The sequence below is a fragment of the Tachyglossus aculeatus genome, chromosome 17, assembly GCF_015852505.1.
Source record: "Tachyglossus aculeatus isolate mTacAcu1 chromosome 17, mTacAcu1.pri, whole genome shotgun sequence".
Taxonomy (NCBI): domain Eukaryota; kingdom Metazoa; phylum Chordata; class Mammalia; order Monotremata; family Tachyglossidae; genus Tachyglossus; species Tachyglossus aculeatus.
This window is the reverse complement of record NC_052082.1, coordinates 22,869,428-22,888,622: the sequence shown is the minus strand read 5'-3', so window position 1 is coordinate 22,888,622 and position 19,195 is coordinate 22,869,428. Positions and strand designations below refer to the sequence as shown.

At 39.6% G+C, this 19,195-nt stretch overlaps 1 protein-coding gene across 8 annotated transcripts in view; it reads left to right on the top strand.

The window, feature by feature from the left end:
* The window catches only part of MBNL2 (muscleblind like splicing regulator 2), a 138,296-nt gene that overhangs the window by 43,440 nt on the left and 75,661 nt on the right, over positions 1-19,195 (top strand). For 5 of the 8 annotated variants that reach the window (XM_038758742.1, XM_038758740.1, XM_038758735.1 and 2 more), the window contains exons 4-5: positions 3,803-3,940; positions 4,454-5,239. In XM_038758742.1, coding sequence (XP_038614670.1) covers positions 5,066-5,239 — 174 coding nt within the window. In that variant the 5' untranslated portion in view covers positions 3,803-3,940; positions 4,454-5,065. The remainder of the gene's footprint in view (positions 1-3,802; positions 3,941-4,453; positions 5,240-19,195) is intronic. The other 3 variants (XM_038758738.1, XM_038758736.1, XM_038758737.1) reach the window with 1 other exon arrangement.

Here is a 19,195-nt window from a genome sequence, read left to right as displayed (position 1 = left end):
CAGTGAGTGTGAACAACTTGCTGGAGGAATTTGGAAAGGAACGGTAGGAGGGAGATGGACACAGTGGAGGGTGCCATGGGGTCAAGGGAGAGCTTTTTTAGACTAGAGGATGCATATGAGTGTGTTTGAAAGCAGTGGGGATGGGCGCTTTGGAGTGAGCTACTGAAATGGAAGGAAGGGGGAAAAGGCAAGTGTTTTAATAAGGTACTAAGGCATGGAGTTGGAGGTGCAGGTGGAGGGGGTGGATTTTAAGAGAAGGTGGGAGATCTCGTGACTTGTTGCTGGGAAGGAAGGGGTCAAAGAGGGGACAACGTCTGGACTACTGCATCAGCCTTCTCTCTGATCTCCCATCCTCGTGTCTCTCCCCACTTCAATCCATACTTCATGCTGCTGCCCGGATTGCCTTTGTCCAGAAACGCTCTGGGCATGTTACTCCCCTCCTCAAAAATCTCCAGTGGCTACCAAGCAATCTGCGCATCAGGCAGAAACTCCTCACCCTGGGCTTCAAGGCTGTCCATCACCTCGCCCCCTCCTACCTCACCTCCCTTCTCTCCTTCTACAGCCCAGCCCGCACCCTCCACTCTTCTGCCGCTAATCTCCTCACCATGCCTCGTTCTCGCCTGTCCCGCCATCGACCCCCAGCCCACGTCCTTCCCCGGGCCTGGAATGGCCTCCCTCTGCCCATCCGCCAAGCTAGCTCTCTTCCTCCCTTCAAGGCCCTACTGAGAGCTCACCTCCTCCAGGAGGCCTTCCCAGACTGAGCCCCTTCCTTCCTCTCCCCCTCGTCCCCCTCTCCATCCCCCAATCTTACCTCCTTCCCTTCCCCACAGCACCTGTATATATGTTTGTACATATTTATTACTCTATTTATTTATTTATTTATTTTACTTGTACATATCTATTGTATTTATTTTATTTTGTTAGTATGTTTGGTTTTGTTCTCTGTCTCCCCCTTCTAGACTGTGAGCTCACTGTTGGGTAGGGACTGTCTCTATATGTTGCCAACTTGTGCTTCCCAAGTGCTTAGTACAGTGCTCTGCACACAGTAAGTGCTCAATAAATACGATTGATTGATTTATTGATTGACAAGAGGAGAACAGGGCTGGGGAGGTGCAGAGGAAAGTTTAGGGAAATCACACCTGATGGTTTTAATTTTTCTTTGACAAAATAGGTGGCAAGCCCATTAGAGGTCAGAGATGGGAGTTTTAAGAGGGAGTTGGAGTTAAAAGTCTGAAATAGCTGGCACAGGAAGTGGGGATGGGAGTCAAGTTGGAGAAGTATTGTTTCCAGATGGAGGAGAAGGCAGAGCTAAAGCAGATGAGAATGAGTATGAAATGGATGAAGTCACTGTGATGACTAGATTTCTGCCAGCAGGATTTCACTGCAAGGCCCATAATGTTCAGGCAAGATCAGTTGTACTCTCTGCTTCATTTTCCCTGGACTATTGGCCCTCCTTCAGTACTGCCTACACTTTTTCATTTCCAATTTACATTAATAATAATAATAATTATGGTATTTGTTAAGCACTTACTATGGGCTAAGCACTGTTCTAAACACTAGGTGACCCTATTTTCTGAAGCATAGAAGGGGACAGTGAATGGGATTTTGAGGTGGAAGGGACATGAATGGGAGCAGGGCCAGTGGATTGAGATTAGTGGAGGGAAAAAGAGCAGGGAGAGGAGCCTGACTGCGTGGAAAGAGGGAAAGTGGGAGAGGCAAGAGTGGGTGTGGCAGGGTGATGAACGATAGTCGAGGGTGATAAACACCCACGTGCATCCTACCCTGATTTCCTCCCTCCCCCACGCCCACAGAAAAGCATACATACTGTACTTTCTCACTGTCAATCCCTTGCTCATGTCCTCATCTCTTCTCCCTGCCTGGAACCCTCTTCCCCTTCATCAATCAATGGTATTTATTGAGCATTTACTGTGTGCAGAGCACTGTATCTTCACATCTGAAAGATGACCACTCTCCTCATCTACAAAGGTCTATTAAAATTATATTGTTATAGGTAACCTTCCCTAGTCGCTCATCTCCCCACTCTATTCTCTCTCCCTTCTGTATTACCTATGGACTTAAATCAGTATCCTTTAAGCACCTCATTCCCATCCCCAAAGCAATTACATACATTTCTTTATACTCTGTTGGTTCCCTTAGTTTTGATTTCATTTAATGTCCGTCTCCCCAACTAAAGATGAGGATCATGTCCACCAACTCTACCGTAAGCTCCTAACTGTTGTACTCTCCTAAATGTTTAGTACACAGTAAGTTTTCATTAAATAAATTTATTATGAGGAGACCAAGACTAAGGAAATTTCCCTCCCATGGAATCAGTCTTAGAAAAAATATCCCAGAGAAGCAATTTTTCTCTCTTAGAAAAAGGGAAAAAAAAAACCCCTCTTAGCCATTCTCCCTCACTCTCTCCAATCAGAGAACAGGTGACCACTTTTCAGTAGAATCAATTTAGAATGGACTTTAGCTGAGGATCATGCATTTATGTAGCTTAATGACACTAAACCTGTTGCAGTCTGAATAGTCATCCTCAATATGGAATTTGATATTCATGTTTTGAAAAATGGAAGGTGAAGTGCTACATTATACAAATATTGTCCTTAATACAAAAGTCATTGTTTATGTTTTGAAAGGTCTGTCTGTGGTTTTTAAAATATATGTCACCTAATCCCTATTTTTAATCCCATAGAAATATTCTCATGCTTTAGTTTCTAACTACCTCACACTCTTCACTTTGGAGTATGAAGACAGAAAATATTGAGCCCCCTGTTGGGTAGGGACCGTCTCTATTTGTTGCCAAATTATTCTTCCCAAGCGCTTAGTACAGTGCTCTGCACACAGTAAGTGCTCAATAAATACGATTGAATGAATGAATGAAAATATGTCAAATCCAGGCATTAGTTGTAGATTAACCAAGAGCATATCACAATGGGGCAAATATTACCTCATTCCCAGTGTGGGCAGGGAATGTGTCTACCAACTTTGTTGTATTCTACTTTCTCAACTGCTCAGTACAGTGCTCAGCATACAGTAACTGCTCAATAAATACAGTTGATTGATAGCTCTCTCAAAGACCGATCTCTTCCAGATTTGATCAAGGATTTGAATCAGATGGGAGAAAGGTAGAAAAGCTAGCACCGTAAAGGTAATTCACTTGAAAAATAACATTTCTTTTTAATTTTTTAGCTTGAGCTGGTTGGTCTGAATGGGTGTTAGGGTGGCTCAGTGAGCCAAGCGTAACTTCCCATGGTTCCCCCACCCCTCCACCAAAAAACCTCCCCCCAAATAAACAAAAAATAAAAAAAATAGCTCACTTAATTCCACTGTAATTGAGTTGAGGGGGCACAAGGGACACAGGTGTTCTTCACTAATTTCAGTAGATAAACAAAAACAAATATAATTACCTCAGTACAGAGAAACTGAATGTTATACTAATTGCTTTAATGATTTTACTAATCAATCTAAATTTATATCATTTTGTGCTTTGGTTTTTAAGCACAAAATCCTTTACTTTGATTTCAATGTAGTTCCTTGGTCTAATAGAATGTACCTAAAATGTAAACTTCATTTTTAAAGATAGTTTGGAATTTTTTTATCCAATCACACAACTAAAATAATTATTTGAAACAGCTATAGCCCTACCAGTGATTATTGACTCGTCTTAGACACTTTGCATATGATTTTTTTTCTTTGAATAAGAGTGGTCTATTTCTCAAAAGTTGATCAATGAAATATAAAATGAAGCTATTTTCAACAATTACTTTATCATTATTTGTATCATATGACACAGAATATTAGGTGTCTGAACAAAATGAAGAGGAGAATTGAGTCTCTAGAGAATTTGGATGAGAAAAATCACTTGAAAAATCTTATAATTAAGGAAAAAATGGTTACCTGGAAATATACCTCAATTCTTCACAATCCTTAGGTAATGTAGACTTGGCCTCTGTAAAAAATTTACAGGAGAAAAACTATTATGGAAAAAGGAGGACCGGAATTAGCCATTGTGTTGGTAGCTTCTTTACGGTGAAAATAGAATGGATCACAAAGAACTGTTTATAACAATTTCAACAGTGTTTTCCAAGGAAGTTTATTTGAAATAAATCGGAAACTGTAGATCTAATATATTGTTTTAGAAGCTAAACACATTAAATTGAATTGTTTTAGAATCTGAATGCCTAATTATTTTGTCTGCCTCATTTATCTGTTTGAGTTGTGCCTAATTTTTGGACTGTTGCCTAGATTATTGTTACAATTATTTCAAGTGATTATTCCACTTGTCCGGCAGAACTTTTTGAAGGAGACATTTTTTTTTTTGTTTTTCTCAGAGCCCTTTTGTTTCATATTTTCAGGTTCTAGGTAAAAGGAGTTGATGACTTTTAGAAGTGTGAATTTAAATGGAGTTGGATAAAAAACTGATATTTTATTTATATTTTGTCAGGTTCATGATTTAAAAGTGCCTATGTGAAGTCACTTTTGCTGGAAACTGCTGCTACACGTCTGTCTGTATTTTCAAAGCTTGCTCTCTGCCAGCTACCCATTGTCCTGACCTTATGTATGGCAGAAGATACCTCAACCGTTTCAGTGTGCCAGTTGCTTGACTTCAACTTTAAAAAGACAGAAGGAAAAAATAACCGCTAGAACTTGAACAGCTGACTGTGTGATTTTTCCCGTTGTAATCAATACCAGCAACAGCATACGAAGAACTAATATTCTATCAAGGAGTGCCATTACATTGGAGTCACTTTATTAAAAACAGTGGTGTCAGCGAAACAATCAAGAGACTCAGACATTTTACAGCCAGAGATGACACTGAACGGGTTTTTATTGCAGCCCACGGTCTTCAAGTGGGGCATGTTGATTGATGAGTGACTGCTTGCTGATAGATTGTCTTTTCTCGCTCTGCTTTGTGCACATTGGACTCCATTAAGCAATTTATTACTTCTTTGAGGCTGAGCTGTACACATTTTTTTTTCTTACCTCTAGTTTTTGGAAACTGAATGGACGTAATTCATTTAATAGTAATTCACAAAATCTGATTTACTTTTTCATCATGGCTTTGAACGTTGCTCCTGTGAGAGATACAAAATGGCTGACATTAGAAGTGTGCAGACAGTTTCAGAGAGGAACTTGTTCACGCTCTGATGAGGAATGCAAATTTGCGCATCCCCCCAAAAGTTGCCAGGTTGAAAATGGCCGGGTAATTGCCTGCTTTGATTCCCTAAAGGTAAGGAAGAGAGTTGCATGTACTCACTAAATACTAAACTTGCATCTATGTCTAACTCATAATCACTGCAAACGTGCTACTCTTTAGTTATGTTATCCTGAAGTAGAAATGTGTTTGATATTTGGTCATATATGTTTTTTTTAAAAAACATTTGTTATCAGATATGAAATTGTGTCTACCAACTCCATTTCACTTTCTCTCTAGGCTTATTAGAGTGCTCTGCACATAGTTAATGCTCAATAAGTGCTATTGATTGATTGGTTGATTGATTAGCACATCTGTGGTTAAGGAGAGACTGATGACTTATTTCTGTCATGAAAATTTTGGCACCCAAGCTTTTGAACTATGACTGTATGACTGTATTTTTATCATAGTTGAAGATAAATATCTTACTTAAATTAACACAAACACAATAGAATACTGCATTCATGTTGCTATAGTTTATCAAGCTAAGGTCCGATCTCTCCAAGTGTATGTTTCATATTATGCTCAATGAAGAGCAGGATTTTTAAAAACACTGGTTTCCAGGATCTTCATTCTTCCTGCAATTTCACTAAAAATATTTGGGCCTTGTTTGAAGAGAGGAGTATGGATAGTCAAATGTTCGTTTGAAAGCCAGGGTGTGGACTAAGGACTCACTGGTTTAGACTTTTAAGTCTGCTTTTGTGGGCCAATTTTGAGATCAGTACTCTTTCCAATGCAGTTGGAAATCACCTTGGAATTTGAAAAAAAAATACATAGTGTTTAGTGGGAATAAATAACCTTCTTTTAAACAGCATGGTCAATAAGGTGAAATAAATAAGACCAAATTAAAAGAACAGAAAAATGATATTGACTTAATTTTTTATTAACAATTTAGTTTATTCTTAAAAACAAAGGATACTTTCCCTCAGGTAACCAAGTAGGATCACATACACACAGTGAGTGTGTTATTGGGTCTATAAATGTCATTATCAAACCATGGAAATTTAAAACTGGATGAGTTCTTTGCTAATGCATAATGAAGAGATTTAAATGTATTCCAGTATTTCCCAGTAGGCTTTGTTTAGAGAGTTTGTAGATTCCCTCCTTGTTCATTAGCATGATTTGGGCTTGATTTTCGATGCAAATTGAAGGCACTGATTATAGGAAGATCCTTTCATTTGCGACTGCTTAAGTAAGAATTCTGGAAAATGTTATTGAAACTCTTATGCTATGCATATCTTTGATAGAACTGGGACATTCTTTTCAAATTATTATGATATGTGGCATCATCGTGCAGCAATATGAACTACAATAATTTTGGTTCTCGAACATAGAAGACAAGGGTCAGTGACAATTTAGTCTTTTTAATGGACAGAAAGTTTTCCCACTGTTTCACCATGAAAGACCAGTTAAGATATTTACAGAAATAATCATGAAGGGAAGATTTTGGAACATGCTTTATTTATATTAATGTCTGTCTCCCCTTCCAGACTGTAAGCTCCTTGTGGGCAGAGAATGTAGTGGAAGGAGCACGGGTTTTGGAGTCAGAGGTTGTGGGTTCTAATCCCGGCTCTGCCACTTGTCAGCTGTGTGACTTTGGGCAAGACACTTAACTTCTCTGTGCCTCAGTTACCTCATCTGTAAAATGGAGATTAAGACTGTGAGACCCATGTGGGACAACCTGATTACCTTGTATCTAGCCCAGCACTTAGAACAGTGCTAAGCACATAGAAAGTGCTTAACAAATACCATTATTATTATTATTATTCCAATTTAATGTGCTTTACTCCCCCAAGCACTTAGTACAGTCCTCTACTCAGAGTAAATATTATTGATTGATTGATTAATTGCTTGAAACCTTCTAAAAACAAATTTTCTCAGTCACTTGTCTATTTAAATTTCTAACCTTGCCAGTTTACATTACAAATTGAAAATTTCAATTTAAATCCTAGCCAAGATGTTTTATATTACACGTGTGTCAAGTTGGGGGGAAAAAATCCCATAATTTAAACCACCAAATACTAATAAAATATGTCGAGTACGTGGTCACATTTAGGTCTCCAGATTTGTCTGTCAGTCTGATTTAAGAGGTCTTATTTCCAAATATGGAGCTTCGATTGAGTTGTTCAATTCAAAAGTGTTTGTTCCCTCACCATTCTAATTGTTTTACTGCTTGCATAGGATTATCAACTGTCATTTATTGCAAATTTTTATAATGGATTATTCATCATTTAAGAAATTTAATATGACATGGAAAATATCTCTAAGAACTGCTTTCCAAAGTGACTGAACTTTATCTCTCAAAGAACGTATTACATGATGAGTACTCAAGTGTATTATTCTGATTATTTTGTCAAGAAAAACAATAAAAAAAGTCCCAATGTAATCTTTGACTTTGACCAGTGTGAACTAGTCTTTGGCATGCCCATCTGACTAGCTCATGATTAATCAGTTATCCAGATTGCATCTTCAGATAGAATTGATCTTATCCTAAAATATAAGGGTGAGAGGTTGTAGGGTGATCGCATCATCAGTGGGAACACCGAGTGACAAGGTCCACCTTGTTGCTCGACAGGCCACCAGAGGTAACTTTTGTAATGTAGGCAGTGGGGGTGGCTATCAGGTGAACTCCTCTGGTCTCCGGCTGCTGCAACCTGGCCCAATCAATCAATCAATCGTATTTATTGAGCGCTTACTGTGTGCAGAGCACTGTACTAAGCGCTTGATCCATGCTCTGAAGCCATAGGAGTTGGAAGTAGAGTGAAATGATTGAGGACTTGGGAGTTGGAAGCCAAAGAGCTCCTTACAGCAATTCCAGATCCAGATCCCTTTCACCACTCACTCCTCCATACCAAGCAAAATGGGAATAGTTTTAGGGATCACCATGTGAGAGAATGATTTGTATTATAAGTCTTGAAATTGTTGAAGTAGACTATTTTAGGAGACAAAAATTTGAACCTATGGCTAATTGCCTGGTAAGTGGAAATGACTCACTTTGGGTCATGTAACTGAGTGTTTTGGGGAGTTAAGTTAAAGTTGAGATTGGAAATTGCCCAGTATTGAATTGGAGAATATGATCTTGGCTTTAGGTACAGTCAATTCTCTTACAACACGGGTTTTCATTCCATAATTTGGATATAACCCAATGGATATATTAGAGACTGACTGTCTCCCACAGGAGTCATTATCTACATAAAATACAATCCATAAGTGTGCAAACAGAAGCGCTTAGTACAGTGCAAGCACTTAGTACAGTGCTCTGCACACAGTAAGCGCTCAATAAAATGATTGATTGATTAAAAGATTATGCATGTCTGTATGGTGTAAGTCTAGAGCTGATGCTGCTATACCTCTAAAATTTTGCCTCAGTTTTAATGTACTCCTACAGTAATTTGTGTATCCTTGTGTGTTGCAAGTTCACAGTATTTAATACAGTAAAAGAACAGTAAGTGATACAAGCATAAAGCAGTCTGCTAGTGATGGACATAACAGTAACATAGGCATGTGTATATAAAAAAAAGTCATGGTGGTGTCTTCAAATCATCTACCCCAAACCCACTAATTCCCACTGAATCAATGGTTACTTGAATGAAATTCCAGAACACCACTTACTGACTTATGGCAGAATGAACTGAACTGGATTTTCGGTGCATGATTTTAAATCGTATTCATCCAACTCTCAAAAATCTTTTGTACAATGGTGGCAATTTATCATTGAAAATCAGTGTTGATGAAGGAAAATCAGGTCAAAGCAAATTATTCATGTTAATAAAACTGAATTATGACCTTCTCTTCTCATTCTGATCCCCTAAGACGCTGGCTATTAATGTCGTCTTCAGATGAGATATTTTCATGGAAGTGTATACAATGCTGATAACATGATGACATTTCAGAATGGCATTATTATAACTGTTCAGGGTTATCTTGTATTTCCATTTAATGGTAAGTATGACGGTGGTGCTGATACTTTCAAGGATACCTTATTTTTTGGATAGTGTTTATATTTTATGAAGCACTTTCAACATTAATGATCTCATTTATCCTCACAGCCCTGCTGAATCAGGAGCACCAGGAATTTGTCTCCACTTACAGATGAGGAAACTAAGAAAGATTAAATGACTTGTCCACGGTTACACAGCAGACCAGGGGCAGAGTCAGGACTACAACACAGGTCTTCCAACTCTCAGCCCATGCTATTTCCATTACCAATTTGCCCCCGCCCCCAAAGCCAACTATAACATTTGTGAAATGTCAAGAGCAAGGCCTTATGGAAAGAACATGGGATTGAGAGTTACCGCTTTTCTGCTCTGTGATTTTAGGCAAGTCATTTCACTTCTCTGTGACTTGGTTTCCTCATCAGCAAAATGGGGGTAAACTACGTGTTCTCCCTCGATCTTAGATTATGAGCTGTATGTGGACAGGGACTATGTCCATTCTGAATATTTTGTATCCATTCCAGTAATTAGCACGGTGCTTGACATATTGTAATCACTTAAAAAGTACTATTAGTATTATTATAATCATTTGTTATATAGTCATAGAATCGGATGGTCAGTTTCAGTACTCTTTAGGCCATTCCCTTAACTTGGGACATGAGACATCCTTTCGCAATATTTGGACTTTATGCAAGATAGTGCCATAAATTAATGGGAGGGCTTTCTCATCTGGATTTAGAATTGAAAATGGTCATCTGTTTGCCATTCTGATTTCTGTTCTTCTCAGACAAAAGTCCTGAGACTGCATTAAGATTTCTTTAGTTGGAGGTGTGCCAATTTCCACTGCAAGTTTCTTCCAAGAAATCTGGACAAAAACTAGTGTACTCTTTTCAGAATACCTTCACTCAGTACTCTTTGTAATTCAAATTCATTTGACTTGGTGATTTTGAAAAGGTTTGGATTGTGCAGCTGTTAACTTGATATATTTCCTTTCTAGATATCTTTGATATTTTCATTTATTTTTAATGGTATTTACTAAGAGTTTATTATGTGCCAGGCACTGTCCTAAAGCACTGGGGTAGGTCATGGGTTGTTCACAGTCCCTGTCCCACAAAGGGCTCACAGTCTTAATCCCCATTTTACAGATGAGGTAACTGAGGCACACAGAGAAGATAAGTGACTTGCCCAAGGTCACAGAGCAGACAAATGGTGGAGCCAGGAATTAGAAACCAGACTCTCTTCCTCCCAGGCCTGTGTTCTTTCCACTAACATTTTTTTTTGTTTCAGCCAGTGGAGCAAAGTTATTGTGACCATGAAGTGTTATTATGGAAGTCTCACAAAGACCCAGGCAATTACTGCAGATGATATTGAAGCTGGCCCAATCTTTAATGAATGATCACTATAGCATTTAAAATGGAGTGATTTGAGGCCTGAAATTAAACAATTAGCAATGAATGGATTCTGGAGGAAGTTTTGCCCATAGTTTGTGTCAGGCTTTCAAGGCATTGAAGAGATACTTGAACAGGTAACCAAATGCCACATATTTTAAAATTAGATGATTTAGCTGCAATGTTTCTTTCAGAGGAAACAGTGATCTGAAGACCCTATCAACCTTGTTGATTCAATGAGTGCTATTTATTGAGCAGATGTCATCATCATCATCATCATCAGTCGTATTTATTAAGCGCTTACTATGTGCAGAGCACTGTACTAAGCGCTTGAGAAGTACAAATTGGCAACATATAGAGACAGTCCCTACCTAACAGTGGGCTCACAGTCTAAAAGGGGGAGACAGAGAACAAAACCAAACATACTAACAAAATAAAATAAATAGAATAGAGCTGTACTAATCCACTGTATCATTGGAAGATGGCAAAATAGATGAAATATGCTGTGTTTTCTCCATCACCACAAAAGCTTAAAAAAAATTCATCAGTTTTCATGGAAGTTGATGAATCTTTAAATATAATCGAATTAGAAGGCACTCATGGAGCGAGGAATTCAAAGATGTGAGGAGGTTTCAGGAGGTTTTAGCCTGGTAGCAGGTACTCTGTCAGGAAATTAAGGCTGCAGCTCAACTTAAATTGGACAAATTGTTCACTAAAGAGAAATCTCATGAACAAACACATCTTCATATTACAACTCCTCAAGTATTAAATATTATTAAAAATAGTTTAGTGACATTTATCATTACAGCGTAAAGTCAGGTAAAGGAATTTCAAATCACTTTTCAGGGGTTCTGAGTTGGAACTTATCTGCTAACATTGCTTAGGGCATGGGCTCACAGTAAAGGTACAGATCAACTCTATTGTATTATACTCTACCAAGTTCTTAGTACAGTGTTCTGCACACAGTAAGTGTTCAATAAATACCATTGATTGATTGATTCTCCAAAGACCCTTACAGATTGTGAGCCCCTTGAGGGACAATGTCTGGATCCGAGTCCAACCTGTGTTCTCTCTCCCAGTGCTCTGCACATAGTAAGCACTTAAAAAAATAGTATTACTATTAAATGCTATTACTATTTATTACCATTCCCCAGGCAGAAGAATAACATCCCATGGACTGTACCAGATTGGACCAACTTCTATATCCTCTGCAGTAATTGCCTGGGTCTTTGTGGAACTTCCGCAATAACACTTCATGGTCACAATCACTGTTTGCTCCCGTGGCTCAAACAAAAAAGTGGTGTCTAGGAGAAGGTATGAATGCTGAGAAGTAGTGTAGCCTAGTGGAAAGAGCATGGGCCGAGGAGTAAGAGGACCTTTTTTCTAATTCCTGGCTCCACCAGTTGTCTGCTCTGTGGCCTTGGGCAAGTCACTCATCTTCTTTGTGTGCCTCAGTTACCTCATCTGTAAAATGGAGATTAAGACTGTACCAGATCTCACTTCTTTGATCCTCCTTTCATTCTCCCTCTGCACTTCTGCTCCTCTCCCCCACAACACACGTGCACACATACACACACACGTGCACACATACACACACACACTCCCCCACCCCCCCGACCACCATTTCAAGTCTGCTGAATTGTCATCTTTCTGACGCCCCTAACCTCTGGAACCCTCCTGTGACCAAGTACAAAAGACTCTGTAATACACAAGTGAGTAGAGGTTGGTTGTCATAGAAACTGTGACTAAGATATTTTAAAATCCAGTACATTTTCTGAGGCGGCCCACCACTTTTTCAACCTTATAATATTACATGTAGACAGTGAAGATGATGCTCATGTTTGAGGAAACTAATCTTCACATATGTCCAGAACATCTATGTGTATGACTTGTGAAAGTCAACCTTGATTTCAGGGATTTAGCAAACCTACGACACGCACTGATATCCTAGTGGATTGTACCTTGTTACATTTAACTTACAAAAGGGAAGAATGTGGGCCTTGGAGAGAATCTAGCCATTGTTCTGTATTGCAAACATGTGGATCTACATAGTTGGCGACCCTCAGGGAGATTACTGAGGTTGAAAGGACCTCAGTGGTGGCATGGGACCACGCCTGTCTTAGGTGGAGAGACACTGTTAGGAGCCATCCAGAATGTAATGAATAAATTCATTTTACAGCAGGTGAAGAAGCCCTGTTGGGTCTTATACGTGCTCCCCCTGTAAAACCCAGTAATCTCTCCTTGAAGCCCCCCCTCTCTGTTTGCCAGGCACAATTCTATCTCCCCATACCCACTTCCCACCCCCATCTGTGAAGTAAGATAACGATGAGATTTCTGTCTTAGCTGGGATGGATTGCGGGGCCTTCAGGAATTTTGTCAATGCCCACTTTCAGAAGTTACATTAGTGACCTAATCTCCGTAGGGACCATCTATATTCAACTTGGATTGTGAAACTGCATTTCAGGGGAATATATAGCCTGTCCCAGATCTGTCCCCTAGGCAACTGGAAGCTGATCTTCCATTCTGACCTTGGGCACTTTGAGAATTTGGTAATGTAGTTGTGTTATGCTCAGCCATTTTTCAACACTTCCTCAGTGATATTGTCTGGAATTTGCCTTTTGATTTGAGGGAAAGCAGAGAAACTGTTAAGAAACCTCAGTGCTTTAGATTTTGAGGAGAACCTAGTTTTACTTAGTCAAGAAGCAGTGTTACCTAATGGGGAGGACATGGGCCCAGGAGTCAGAAGGACCTGGGTTAAATCTCTGCTCCTCCACAAGGCTGCTGTGTGATCTTGGGCAAGTCACTTAACTTCTCTGTGCTTCAGTTAACTCATCTGTAAAATATGAACTAAGACTGTGAACCCCATGTGGGACAGGGATTGTGGCCAACCTGATTAGCTTGTATCTATCCCAGCAGTTGGCACCGTTTCCAGCACATAGTGCTTAACACACAATATTAAAAAAAGGAGTCTCATGAAGGTATGGTTGGAGTCTGTATTTCACTATGCCATCTACACAATGCAATTCAGTATTTTACTATGCAGTCCTTACAGTGCATTTCAGCTCATGGATTTTTAAGTTCCTTACTTCCCCTCTTTCTCCCTACTCCTGTCAGTTTTTTGTTAATGTCATTGCTCATGAGCATCTCTGTGAGTGGTAAGGAGAGGGAAGGTGATGAAAATCATATATATATATATATATATTTGTACATATTTATTACTCTATTTTACTTGTACATATCTATTCTATTTATTTTATTTTGTTAATATGGTTTTGTTCTCTGTCTCCCCCTTTTATACTCTGAGCCCACTGTTGGGTAGGGACTGTCTCTATATGTTGCCAATCTGTACTTCCCAAGCGCTTAGTACAGTGCTCTGCACATAGTAAGCGCTCAATAAATACGATTGATGATGATGATCACCTTCATTACCTTCACCCTGTAAACTGTAATCTCATTGATAGCAGGGAACATGTCTACCAATTCAGTTATATCATGCTCTCCCAAGTGCATAGTACAGTGCTCTGTAGCCAGTAAGCACTCAACAAATATGATTGATTAATTTATCAATGTCACCGTCATCGCTCGCTGAGCACTTTCTTGGAGCAGAACGATGCTGTAGACACTAGTGACCTTAGCAGAGGCTGAAATAGCAATGCCATCTTTCCATTTGCTACTCTTTATTCACCCAATAAAAGCTTGATAAGGTAAGGGAGGGAGATTAGTGTGATTAGTTTAGACATTGGAGATTTTCCATCCAAGTTGACCTGGACCCTCACTACCTCAACCATACTATTATTAATGAGTCTAGTCTTCCATGCTAAGACTACTACTGTTGGAGAACCAGTCCCTGATGCCACTGTTTGTAGCCACCACCCACCTTGCACATCCTAGTGTTCCTCTGAGCTGTGCTAAATGGGAACCAGTCTGGGGGCAGAATCTCCTTAAGCACCAAGTTCTCTGCCTATCCTCACTCAAGCCTCCCACTATCATGACACACAGCTCTCATGTGTGCTCAGTATCCCTTGAGAGAGAAGAAGCATCTGCTTTGATATTTGTTGCTTGATCCATTTTTCATGGTGGAAGAATCAGTAGTCAAGATCCATGGGCAAGGGACTTGGGAGAAGGCGTTGGGTAGGGACCGTCTCTGTACGTTGCCGACTTGTACTTTCCAAGTACTTAGTACAGTAAGCATACAGTAAATGCTCAATAAATATGATTGAATTAATTTAAAGGAAAGATAATTAGTAAGGGGATGTTATTTTCTACTTAGGATGAATAGGGGCATGCCTAAAGATAGGAATGAAGGTAGACAGAACATGGTTAGAGGGAATGAAGAAAAGCAAGATGGTAAGGGGAAAGATATGGGCAAGGAGGAATAGACTTAAATGAGGCCAAGCCTGAAGACCAAAGGGAACTGGAGAATTTGAAGAGAACTAACATAATTCTGTTGCATTGTACCCTCCCAAGAGCTTAGTACAGTGCTCTGAACATAGTAAATGCTCAGTGGATACCGTTGATTAATAATTGGAAGAATAATAATAATATTTGTGGTATTTGTTAAGCACTTATTATGAGCCAGGCACTGTACTAAGCACTGGGGTAGATACAAGTGAATCAGGTTGGACACAGTCCCTGGGCCACGCAGCACTCACAGTCTCAATCCCCATTTATAGAGGAGTGAACTGAGGCTCATAGAAGTGAAAGGACTTGCCCAAGGCCACACACAAGACAAGTGGCCGAGTTGGATTAGAACCCATGATCTTCTGATTCCCAGGCCCATCCTCTTTCCACTACCACATGCTGCTTCAGAATGTGGGTGGAAAGATGGCTGTGCAGACTCAGAATATCATTCTGACGTTTCTCCTATACTGTGGACTCAGAATTAATGTAGGAGAAAAATGAGAAATTTGTCAATAAACTATTTGACACTGGGAATTGAAGAGAAAATTCAAAAAGAGAATTGGCAGTTGCATGATTAGGCTAGGAAAAAATACCTGCATTGTCTAGCATGTCAGTAGCAGCGGCATAGGAAAAATGAGGAGTCAAGTTGAAAAGTTCAGTCTTTATTCACTATGTATGAGTGATGACAATATAGTGACACTGTGTTCTCTTCCACCATCTTAATGATTGTTAAATTGCTTATGTGTCATTGCAGTAAGTGGTGTATAAAAAATACAAATTGCCAGTATACTGAGGAATGATTTCGGTGAGATTGGAGAAAGTATTTTTTAAAATTCTTGTATCTGGGAGGCTCAGTTGATATTTGAAAGTGTAAGATATTTGGATAAATGGCACTATAATAGGGAAAATCACTTCATGTATTTATTCTCAATAATTTCATTGCCAAGAATTACCGTGACCCAGATGAATTATAAATGCCATTTTGAATGGATCATTGCAATCTGACAGATAGCAAAGTGAAAATGAAAAACATTTGTTCCTGTGATAAACCACAAGTGTGACCCAATGTATGCAGAGTGCTGAGCAATATGTTGTCTATTACTGTTTTCAGGAGTTTGGATACTGCAGTATACTAAGGAAAGCACCAAGATGAAATAATCAGAATCATTAAAAATGTGCATTAATTGAATGTTATTTCAGAAAGTTTTGTTTTCAGTCTTAGATCATTTTTGCCTCACAATAACTCTTCCTTCACTTTAACGTTGTTTTCATTATGAAGTTTTCTTTTTGTTAGAGTTTTCCTTTACCAAATTCTGGTCAGTAGTTTGCTTTCAGGAAAATTCACTTAATGGAATAATTGGTGCCATTTGTCTATTTTTTTTTCTAAGTACCTTAGAATCTTATATAACTAATATGTACAACTAACAATTTCCAACATATTGATGTGATTCAGTTTAGTTTAAGAAGAAATGAAAGATTTACTATTACTGTTCATCAAAACCAGTTGCATATCCAGCACACAAATGCATACCCATTTATTGACTGCTCCGTTTCAGAAAATGAATGTCAACTTGTTTGTGATCTAGCCTGCAGGCCACTCAACTGAATGCTGGAATAATTGTATTATGCTTAAAAATGTCATCTGGCACTAGATATCAAACACAATAGTGGGCAAGTTGTGCAAGGTATTAGCAGAAACTGAAAATAAACAAGTTTAAGGCTAACAAAATTATAAGGTTCATGGTACTGGACTGTGACTATTTTTATTTTTTCAAGAGGTGTGTCTTGTTGCTTTCTTTAAAAGTTGGTTCATTTAAGATGAATTCAACATGGGGTTGATTTAAAATAAATACGACTGAATGAATGAATCTCCCTCTGAAACTCCATCTCAGTGTTTCTGGACTTTAACCACTCCTGAGCACCTAAAGCAGACTTTCCAATTAAAGAAAGAATTGGTCAGAAGAAATGAAAGGAAGGCCAAGGTGGATTTTCTGTTAAATTTTTCCTGGATCTTTTGGGTCTGGTCTGTGGGACTTAACAACAGCCTCAGTAGACTGACCATTTTCACTCTACAAATGTTGGCGATTGCTCCGAGCCTTTAACTCAGAAGCAGTTTCCAGCAGCCCATGCGGACCTATAAAACAGGAAAGTGGGTGTCTGAATCAGGGTTTGTTTGATCTAGAGGGAATCTGGGCATTTGCCCAGTCACTTAAGGGTTAGCTTCCCCTTTTCTGTGTTCAACGCAATAATCTTGTATTTTCCTCAGGGCTTTGTGCACTTAGTAAGTGCCTAATAAATATGATTGAACGAATAGTGCAGTGCTTGGCACATAGTTTAAGAGCTTAACAAATACCACAGGTTTTATAATTTTCTGATAGGGGAGATAAGTAGACTCCGTTATGCCCTCCCATCCCCGTTTCGCCTCTCTCCCAGAGGTAGTGATTCCTATGTGACATTTCTGGGTTCAAGTGTTAAGGCTGTCTCTACAGGGGTTTTTTTTGGTGGGGGAGAGAAGAAGGGCTGGTTTACCTGGTGCAGGGCCTCAAATCTAGGGTAGGAGATTAAAGATGCCCATAAGTGACGGGGACATGGAGGGGTATTGCTTCTCTGGGCCCTAGGGGACATAAACCCTTTTAGTGAGGGGGCTATTCATTTCATTTAATCGTATTATTGAGCACTTACTGTGTGCAAAGCACCGTACTAAGCGCTTGGGAAGTACAAATCGGCAACATATAGAGATGGTCCCTACCCAACAACGGGCTCACAGTCTAGAATATGACATGGGGAGGGAGTGAAGTCGATGACAGTTGGGATTGTTTCATGGTTGTCTCAGAGTGCAGTGCATTCTAGGGCTCGCAGTTTGGTTAGAACATGAGAGATAATCAGGGCCATCACTGGCTGACAGAGGTGCAGCCAGCCCGGTACTCTGGTTTTGGCTGCTGGAAGGAACACCATGATGGCAAAGAGGACTTTTTTCTTAATGTTATTTGTTAAGTGCTTACTCTAATGTCAAACACTATTTTAAATGCTGGGGTAGATAAAAGTTAATCAGGTCGAACATAAGCCCTGTATCTCACTTTAAATAAGAGGGTGAACAGGTATTGAATTCCCATTTGCAGTTGAGGAAACTGAGGCAATGAGCAGTTAAGTGATTTGCCCAAGGTTACCCAGCAGACAAGTGATGGCGCTGGGCTTAGAAACCAGGTCCTCTGACTCCCAGGCTGGTGCTCTATCCACTAGGCCACACGGCCTCGCAACGTGACTCCTCTGGAATCTGCTGATATTTTCAGCCTACACAACTAACAGCTTCAAGCACTAGTGAAGGGCCCTTCACCCAGGTAGGGTGGGATGGTGAGCAAGTGCATCTCTATAGCCTCCTTGAATCTGAGAACCGATTTCATGTCCCCTGTAACACTTCATCTTCCCACACTGAAATGTGTAATCTTTTTAGTCTTTCCTCTTACTGAAGTTTGTCCAACTCCCTCATTGTCCTTCCCGGTACCTCCTAAGATATGGCAATCAGAAATGAACACGGTGTTCCAGGTGTGGGCATTTCATATAATGGCCAAAATGATTTTTGTTTCATTTCTGTGTTCTTCTTGATGATGCATGGCATTTTATTGATCTTTACGTCGTCTGCTACATATTGAACCAGTGATTTTAAGAAATAGCCCACAAACGTTTTAAGATTCCTGCACCGTGACAGATCACTCTGGGCTTACCATCTTGTAGTTGCAATTTGAATTATTGGTCTCTAGGTGCAATATCTTGGATTTGCACACATTGAAGCTCATCTGCCACATTTCTGTTCATTTACTCAACATTGCGAGGTCTTTTGCAGTTTATCCCCAACAGAGTGATATGTTAAGCTGCAAACTTGAGATTTCCCTGCATATATTAAGGGAAATTATTTTTATCATAGACCTGGGGGGAATCCCACAGTTTTTCTTTTTCCATCTTGAAAAGTGGCTGTTCATCCCTTCCCTTTTGTTTCCTTCATTTTAGTCAGTTCTCTGCACAAGATAATATTCCCTACCTCCTAGTCCAGGGGTTTTGGAAATCTAAGAATAGTATCTCTCGCTCAAATCTGCTTAACTTCTTTAACACCCTCTAGGGTGGAAATACCTCCGTCCCAGAAAGGGAGAATTTCCAAATCCAACCTTCAAACGGTCAGTCTTAATCCAGACTCTTGAAGTGTCACTTGAAATCTTCCTGTTCTAGTTTTACAGCCTGCCCAATCTCATCTACTATTTCTTCCCTACTTTTGC